The sequence below is a fragment of the Aristolochia californica genome, unplaced genomic scaffold, assembly GCF_029961685.1.
Source record: "Aristolochia californica isolate CCGP_79_NKW_82.1479 unplaced genomic scaffold, dmAriCali1.0.hap1 SCAF_13, whole genome shotgun sequence".
Lineage (NCBI taxonomy): Eukaryota > Viridiplantae > Streptophyta > Magnoliopsida > Piperales > Aristolochiaceae > Aristolochia > Aristolochia californica.
Genome location: NW_027181804.1, coordinates 4,879,462 through 4,889,147, shown reverse-complemented (window position 1 = coordinate 4,889,147; position 9,686 = coordinate 4,879,462). Strand labels below are relative to the sequence as shown.

Here is a 9,686-nt window from a genome sequence, read left to right as displayed (position 1 = left end):
TGCTTCACCAGATTCCTTCTCTGGCTCCTTATTGTTATTAATTTTTCAGGTTTAAGGCTTCATCAGTTGATTAGAATTTAGAGGTGCTAATGATTTTTTTTTTTTGAATTTACATAAATTAAGAAATTGCTTTTCACAACAAAACCAACTCTAAAAGCACTTTTTTCCCGGTTTCTTCAGCCGATTCCACCCCTTTTTTTTTTTCCTTCTTCAGAGTTCCGAATCCTCTACGTGCCATTTATCGGACCCGTAGAGCTAGCTGCTCCCCGCGGATCAATAACCTGACGGGGGGACACTGAAATCTATCGCCGCTTCGGCGAGCGGCTAGACTGTAGCTCTGGCGACGCCCGTTTCGACGTCACTGGGGTCGGGGTTTGGCCCATAGAACCGATCCTGAGTGGAAAGTTAAGCAGCGCGCGCGAGCCGCGCATCCGGAAAGCCGCTCGATCGTAAGCCATCGCGGCGTCCTCTGCCGTCTCAAATGTCCCCAGCCACACCCGGGCGCTGTTCTTCGCCGGATCCCGGATCTCCGCCGCAAATTTCCCCCACGGCCGTCTCCTAACCCCCCTGTAATGCTTCCCTTTCTCCTGCGCCGGAGCTTGCGGTCTCGCCGCCGCCATCTTAACCACCGGAGAATCCATTGGCTCCGGCTTCACGCTAACAGCCGCCGGAGCCACCATATCGGTAGATTCGGGAGACTTGGGCGACGAAGGAAGAGAAGGAGCCCACCCATCACTTAACGCGTCGGCAAGAACTCCATAAAGAACAATGTCCTTCGAGTCGTCCTCCTTCAGAGGAAGCTCCCCCCAGTTCTCCGTCGAGCAGGGGTAAAGACTGATTCCATTTTCAAAGCTGGAGTTACGTAGAAAGGCGGGAACAGCTCCGGGATTCGTCGGCGGGAAACTCATCAGCTGCTCTGAATCTTCCAATAGGTGGAGCCGAATGAACTCGAGCATCTGGTAATCGGATTCATCGCATTGCGTGAACATTTCTGTATATCAGAATTTGCAGTTTAAAAATGGGTTTATGTTTTTAAAAGAAGAGCAGGGAGAAAGAATCGAATTTAGAGGGTAAGGGATGGAGGAAATTTATAGGGCAGAAGGTTCATGAACCCGAATTTTTTATATTAATTATTTCACTAAGGGCTGCTTCGAGAATGTTTTGATCTTGCAAGTTGTTTTTTTTTTTTTTTTTTTGTTTAATTTTTTAACGCACGTGCACGAATTTAGCAATTTCACATTGATCTGATCTCGTCTCCCCGGCTGCGCCCCGGTGTGAGAAAAAGACTCCTACGGCCCGAATACGTTGTCTCCGAGCTTTGAACTTGGATCTTCAAAGATGATTTTTCAGATGAGTAAAGCAAATTAAAATTAATAGAATAATTATGGGAATTTAGATAATAGTTTTATTATTGTGTGTGTTGTTTATTAATCAATATTGAAATTCTTATTAGACTCAATTTATAATTACAAATTATTATTTAATTTCATGTATTTTGACATAAACACGTAATAATGAGAAAACATGACTTGCTGTAAAAATATTATTTATCAAGACTTAAAAAAAATATTGGTTACAAATTTGTCCCTTATAATCTTTGTTTCTTATTTTTCGATTGAGAGTAATAATTGGATTACGACTGAGAATGCACTAGAGATGGTGATAATTAGGGGTGGCATCGAGCTAAGCCAAGCTCGAATCTATATATGTTCGAGTTTTGATTGATTTGAATACTTTGAACTCGAACTCAAGTTTAGCCTGGAGCCTAAAATTGGAATCGAGTTTGAGTCTAAAATTTTTAATCGGGTTTGAGTTCAAGCTCAAGTTGGGTACAAGTTCTAACCTACATTTAAAACTATTAAAAAATTACAAAAATAAATAAAGAGAATATTGTGATGAACTTAGTACCATTGAACTGTAAACTATTATAAGAGGAGTCCAAGACTTTGCAATAGAACATACTAATATATAATAACCAGCTTAATAGACCTAAAAGAAAGAACAAATACCTCCATCAATACTATTTATTCTATTGGCAAACAAAAACATTAGATGTTGAGGGACCCAAAAGGTTGAACTATCGACCGTATTTGAGGTTTGAGGTAAATAAGAGTAACTATCAACCAACTAAAGAGGAAATTGACGAGAGCAATTAGAGTAAAGGGTATTTTCATAAAAAAATATCTATACTAACTAATCGGCTCCCGAGTTAGGAAAATCTCGAGTTTAGCTTGTTACACTTAACTAGCCTTATTTCAAGTTTGAGCTCAAGCGAAACTCAAGTAAAAACTGAACTTACTCGAATTTTTTTTTAGCTTGGGTTTGAACGGTTTGCAAGACGACATGATTAAGTCATCATGGTCTTGATGAGATGATAACGACCCAAGGGAGCATTTTATCGTTATTAGTACCCACAAAAATAGTTGGTTTTGTCGTTCACAATGAAATTTCAATTTCCATTAAATTTGTTTTTAGTCGGACTTGGGAAACAAAAACCTAAAAACCTGGGTTAGGGCATTAGAGTCGGTCGAAGATGGTCATCCTTCCATCACATTATTTCCTCACCTTCCAAGATACCAACCTTCTTCGTCTATATCTTCTCCTCCTCTCGCTTCTTTTCTCTTTCTTTTATGTTCTTCCTTTGTTAGTAGGAATTATCTCAACCACTTGTAGCATTTGATTCATTTCTTCCCGTATTCTCTATTGTTTTTCTCTGAGTTTCCTAATCCGTTGCTAACTTTAATACAACGTAAAATACAACCATAAAGTTAGCAATGGAGTTCAAAGCTGTAAAAAGGAAGATAAAAGAGTGGTGCATTTTTTTTTTTTAAACATGGCAAGAAACAAAAATAAGTTTAGTATCTAGCCCTTAAAAGTTACTAATAAGAGTTCATAAAAACATAAATTCATTGTAGAAAGAATTGATAGAGAAGAGAAGGCAATATGCGATTCCCATGTTTGGGGCTAGATAAATGCTTTACCGTAACATACTTTTAATTAAATCTTAGATGACATAGTGAAGATTATATTAATGCCCTTGTCTTATTTAGTTAATTGCTTTTTCTAACACTCCCCCTAGCTGGTTATATAAATAATTCAAAACCTTCTTACTCAAAATTTTCGTATATAAATCACCTAATTGATTAGAGGACTTAACATATGGAGTACAAATTTGCCACTTAACATAACATTTTGAATAAAATGACAATCTACTGCAACTTGCCTTGTTCTTTCATGAAACACTAGGTTTTTTTTATTAAAATTTCATCTTGATTGTCAAAATGCATAATCATTAGAGTCAATATTGGGAAGCCAAACTCCTCAACTAAGGGTTTTACCCACATAAGCTCATTAGTTGTATGAGCTATAAACCTATACTCTAACTCTAAACAAGACCAAGAAGCCACAATTTGTTTCTTAGTTTTCCATGTAACTAAAATTTTGTCAACAAATGTACAAAAACAACTATTAGGTTGTCTGTTCTATTTAGAGCCTACATAGTCAACATCAAAAGAACATTTAATCTCAAGATTTTCATGGGGTTCATGCAATAAAACCTTTCCTATGCAATTGTTTCAAATACCTAAAGATTTTGTAAACAACATTGTGATAAAAAACTTGTGGTGATTCCATAAACTAACTCACCACGTTGACTACAAAGGATCTATCAGGTCTAGTCACAATTACATATAATAACTTCACAACTAGTTTACAATATTGCGTTTTATCTTGTAACATCAAACCGTCTGAAGTATATAACTTAAGACAACTATCCTTCAGTGTATCCACAAGTTTTGCCTCCAATGTACCTATTTCTTGCAGAAGATTAATAACCTACTTCATCACAAACAATAATATCCCAAACTTACTTCGAGCTACTTCAACGCCAAGGAATATCTCAAAGAAACTCAAATCCTTAGTAAATGATGTTTCACTTTGGTAAAACCCAAATCACTGCCATACATAATAATCTAATCAGCATATACCAAAAAAAATAATAATACCTATTTGTTGCTTCAACACAAATACCGAATGATCTTAATTGCTTCTAAACAAACAAAAATCTATAACTACACAACTAAACTTATCAAATCAGACTTGTGGACTGCTTAAGACTCATATACAAAAAATAATAATAATACCTATTTGTTGCTTCAACACAAATACCAAATGATCATAATAACTTCTAAACAAACCAAACTCTATAACCACACAATTAAACTTATCAAATCAGACTTGAGGACTTTGCTTAAGACTGTAAGTGGTCCAGTGAAGTAGACAAACTTTACTCTTCTCTCCCTGAGCAATGTGTAGTTGCTCATATAAACCTCCTCAAACAAATCATCATGCACAAAAGCATTCTTAACATCAAGTTGGAAAAGATACTAATTCTGATAAACACTCCTATGATGTAAATCAAGTCGACAAGACCCACATAATAAAGGACTTGAAACTTTATTTGATGAAACCATCACTTTCAACTTGTCTAAGGAGGGATGCCAAAGATGAACAATCTAATGGAGTTGCTATTGTCTAAAGTGCAGAAGGGAAGGAGTTATCATGTGATCTAGTATGTATAGACAATAGTAACATTTTCCCCATTCTTCGTCTCTAATAGACACACAAGGAAGGAGAAAAAAAGTTACAAAATACTTCGATCATTTAGTAAGTTGACTAACTGAAAGTAAATTGACAAGAAATATGTGGACATGCATAACAGACTTAAGGGACAAAGAGAATGTTGATTGAACTTGACCTTCTCCTACAACGCTATATGTGGACCCATAAGCTAGAGTAACATTTTAGAAAGAAGAACATGACTATAAAGATGAAAAAATATGAGAATTATTTGACATCTGAGTCGAAGCACCCAAATCAATCACCCAAGAGGAGGCAAGATGAGAATAAAAAGCTGAATTACCTAATTGCGAGTAGACTGACCCACGGATGCCATGACTAGTTGGATGCTAGTGTCGAGGAAGAGGTTGCTATACATTGCTGCATAATATGTTGGAGCTCTTCCTTATAACTAGCGTATATTCAGGCCAAGGAATACTAGTACCAATAGAGGAACCTAACCCTTGTTTAGTAGCATTAGCTCGAGGGGGCCTCCCATACTTTGCCCTACACTTGTTAGGAACATGATTTGTTTTCCAATAACAAATACAAGGTCTAAATCCCTAACCCTATCCTCCCCTTTGCCTTTAAAATTTGGAGTCTTTTACATTAAATCAGATGTATAGGACGTATTCAAGGCAAAAGACTCACCTTTCACAATAGCAGAAGAGATAAGAAGTTTGATATAGGTCATATACATGTGACATATAACTTTTATTGAGATATATTCTTATATCATATGCATTTTTACAATGATTGACTTAATTAATTATATTCAACTCCATGCTATTAATCAACTAAGTCATGACTTGAGAATTTTCAGCTTTCCAAGCAAAGGAAGGATTGATAGGAGGTACCGTAGTGAGATATTTCATTTTGTTCTAAGATCCAACATAAATTTCTATGGCTCTTGACCACATCAAAAATTAAATTTTTTTATTTAACTCGACAGAAGTAATGGGACTAGATTGGCCATTCTCATCAATAGATTTATTATTATCTATAATAGGAGACACAACTTCACTATTTCCAGACACGATTCAATACTTTCGATTTTGATGAGAAAACACAGAAAGAGAGTAAAAGATTGGCCTAGGTAAATTTTCGAAATGTGCAACTGCGACTAAGTTCAACAATGTACCAAATGACAAAGACTTGACGACAAAGTTCACACCACCACCAGTGAGACGACCACAAAAAATAAGAAACTTTAGATTTTCACTTAGGATCACATATAAACCACTATGAGAGGACCTTGACTTCACAACAATGCTTGGTTGCTCACTCAAATAATCCTAACAGCATCCAACTATCGTCCCATACACAATGACGACTCTTTAAAACTCCACTGAGACTCACTTGAAAAACAACCCTAAGCATAGGAAATTATTAGAAGAGAATTACACAAAGTCTACAAAGGAGGAGAGGAAGGAAAACTTGAATTTTAACCTAATTAATGATCACTTATGGCATGTGGAAATGAGGTATGAGGCAAGATGAGTAGCCCCTAAAGTTAGAAAAGAAGAAGGACATGAATGTTGAATCTGTCTATTCATTAATTTTTCATTATAGGTTTGAAAACATGGGCACTAGCATAGACTTTTTGTTATTATTTTTTGCTTTGAACTTTGTTATATTGGAAAAAGTTGATTCATTTTAACATAAAGTTTAGAAATTAGAAGCTAAGAGAAAAAAAGGGGATGTTAGGGGGAAATTTAGAGTAGATTCGAACCGAATTTGACCTATTTAAATAAGGAGATAAACCCTATATACTCTTTAGAAAATTATGAAATTATAGTTATTTAAGCTTACTATTCTATTATGATGTTGGTTATATGGGTTGCAAATCAAGTGTTTTTTTTTGTTTTTGTTTTGGTGGTTTGGACTTGTAAACTTATTGGCTGAAAAATAAGGGTACGTCTCTAAGAAATTATACGAAAAATATATACAGAAAATTTTCATTCGGTTAAGTTTTCTGGTGATTGTGATAGATTTAGAGGATGAAAAACTTTTACCCAACTTATTTCATAAAAAAAGAAAATAAAATGATTTTCTTATTTTTATAATTGAAAATATGAGAAAAAAACCAAAAAGGGACAATTTGTTTTTAATAAAAATTTCAATGAAAAATTGGTCAAAGAAAAAATATTTTCCAATTAAATTATTTTTCAAATAAAAGTAAAAAATGATCTTTATCTTTTCAATAAATGTAACTTTAGGGGTGATTTGATTTTAATGTTCTAGTTAAGGGTTTCAGTCCTATGAGAAGCAGTGAGGGAAGTAACCCTAAGCCTCGGAAATTATTAGAAGAGAATTACACAAAGTCTACAAAGGAGGAGGAAGGAAAAAAACCCATCTCTAGAGAAAATAATTAAAAATCCTAATAAAAAAATATAAGTAACTTGAGAAGAAAATTTAGAGTTTAAATCACTTAATATAAATTTATACTACATAATAGAAATTTATTAATTATCTCAATCTATTATAAGACCACACAAAATGACAACACAAGGTGGGTGGTAATGTCTTCTTGATAGAAATGTAAAATGAATAAAGAGGCTTATCCATCAATTACATGTTTTTTATTTCTTTCAACAAGCTTTAATTAATGATCACATATGGCCTATGTAAACATTTTGTGAAGACTGGAGACTAGGAAATGAGGTATGAGGCAAGATGAGTAGCCCCCAAAGTTAGAAAAAATGAAGGACATAAATGTTGAATCTGTCTATTCATTAATTTTTCATTATAGCTTTGAAAATGAAAAGAAATTGATTTTCTTAATTTTCTAATATAAAATACAAGAAAAAACAAACCCAAAAGGCATATGTACAAGAAAAAAGTGTTAAGATAAATTTATTTTAATAAAAAAAATTCATTTGATCTTAATCTTTTCAATAATGAAAACAAAGAATGGAATTGAACTCTTTTGCTGAATGCATGCTTTTCTTTTTGTCATTTTCCATTTCATGCAGCCATAAATATAATATATTCCCCTCTAGGTTTGTATCTTTCTGCAAATTGCATAAGACTCACCCAAGACACAATTTCGTTTTGGCTTGCTTTGTTCAAGGTGACATCAAAAGCATCTTAAAATGAAAACAGTGATTAAGTGAATTTACTTAGACTCTCATGGTTTTTTAAGTCCTTTGTTCATACTTAGGCTGATATTTGTGACCAAATCCTAGATTATATGACTTCAACTAAGCTGACATTTGTGACCAAATCCAAGATTATATGAAAAAAACTGGTTTAATTGACACACCAAATGGACTTAAATCTTTCACTTTAGACACAATAGACTTCTCAAATATCACATCAAATAAGTGGGTTGAGGATTATGATTTGTGTAATATCAAGTTGCAAATGCTAGTTTGAAGTGAGACCGGTGGGAAGGGAGCAAGTGGGACGTGAGACATGATTTCCATTAACACCAAGGGACCCTCTTGTGGGAGTCACTTGAATATCTTATCATAAGAAAATCAAAGCATGAGATTTGGGAAATGGCTTCTCATGAAAAGGGCCAATGACTTGAATGTTGAGTTAGATTACAGGTTTTGATAATACCTTGGTTGAGAATTTTTTTCATAATCCACATATTTTTTTCATAACTACATCCTGGATGAAAGTGGCAGATGATCTAACTCATTAAAGAAGGTTGTGGTCTCAAAAAAGGTAATTTCCACAAGAAAACTTTATGAGAGATGGGATTGAAGCATTTGTACCATTTTTGTGGAACCGTATTTGTATCGCTCGGGCCAGTCCTTGTATTGTGCCTCTTACTAAAGCCTCGAGGTTTTAGCGCAACTGGTTTCAACATGGTATTAGAGCAGGTTGGTCCCGAGTTCGAATCTTGCTCCCCCCCCCCCTTGAAGGCTACAAATTTGGCCACCGAATTTCCACGGGTATTCCCCGTGCCGGAGAGTGTGAAACCGTATTTGTATCACTTGGGCCAGTCCTTGTGCCTCTCACTAAAGCCTCGAGGTTTTAGAACAACTGGTTTCAATAATTTTTGACAATAGAGTAACTTTGGAAGATGCATTTGATTAGCCTTGGAGAGAGTTCATCTTGAAAAAGATCAATGACATGAACAAAACACGTGCAATCAAAAACCCTAGAGGAAGAGAAAACGAGAGGCTTGGAGGAAGTAAAGTTTAATTGAAACTTACCCTTTTTATACTCGATGAGGCCAATTCTATTAATCAAATAACGAATCCTCCAAAACCATTTTTAAACTTTCAACCAAGCTCTCGAGCAACATGTAGGAATTGATGACTTTTGTGCTCTACATTGAGGTGTATAAGAACATGAAGTTTGATGAACAATGCCATTAGTGATACAAAAATTCATAAAAAACAAATATTCTTATTTTCTAAAGTATGATCATACCAAAATACTTAAATAGATGCACCAAACACAAGAAAAGTGTTGGTTATACGACCAAAGTCCCATATTGGTTACGAAGTGGAGAGGATTTTTATTAGTCTCTAATCAATAAATACATAGTATTAATTTAAAATTATGTTAGTTATATGTTCATAATTGACAAACATAGTAATCAGACTCATTATTTGCTATTAATCAATTATTACTATTATGAATTAATTAATAGTTACTTTGTTTTAAGTTTAATATTATTAATAATTTATTTTAATTTTTTTAGTAAAACTAATATTATTATACTTATTTTTCAGTTTTATTATCAATTATTATTTCTAAAAAAGGAGAAACAAGCGTCCTTGTGATAGATTTGCCGTTTTCCGCCATTAAAGCATAGCTTTAACTTCTCTGTCGTCCGCTTCAACCCTCGAACCCTGTTGTGTCTGTCCATCAGGCAGTTACATACAATTAGACAAAATCGCCGCTGGCTGGATCCACGAAGGGAACTTAAATTGTTTGATTGCGGAATACGCAGTCAAGGTCGTTCCATATCGTCAATGGATAATGATCGATAAAAGTCAACCGTCAACATGTCATTCCTCCTTATCAGTTTTCACTACCTTCGCCGTTCACTATCTTCTGCTTAATCTTTTCGCGACAAGAATTTATTGCACAAGGAAGAGTCGCGC

The 9,686-nt window shown here is 34.7% G+C and overlaps 1 protein-coding gene across 1 annotated transcript; it reads right to left on the bottom strand.

Moving 5' to 3' along the window:
• Nucleotides 1-66: 66 nt before the first annotated feature.
• Nucleotides 67-1,037, bottom strand: LOC137947828 (ethylene-responsive transcription factor 1A-like). Its single transcript, XM_068793625.1, has one exon. It carries the CDS (start codon nucleotides 987-989, stop codon nucleotides 303-305), a length of 687 nt encoding a protein of 228 aa, XP_068649726.1. The 5' UTR covers nucleotides 990-1,037; the 3' UTR covers nucleotides 67-302.
• Between the last annotated feature and the right edge of the window lie 8,649 nt (nucleotides 1,038-9,686).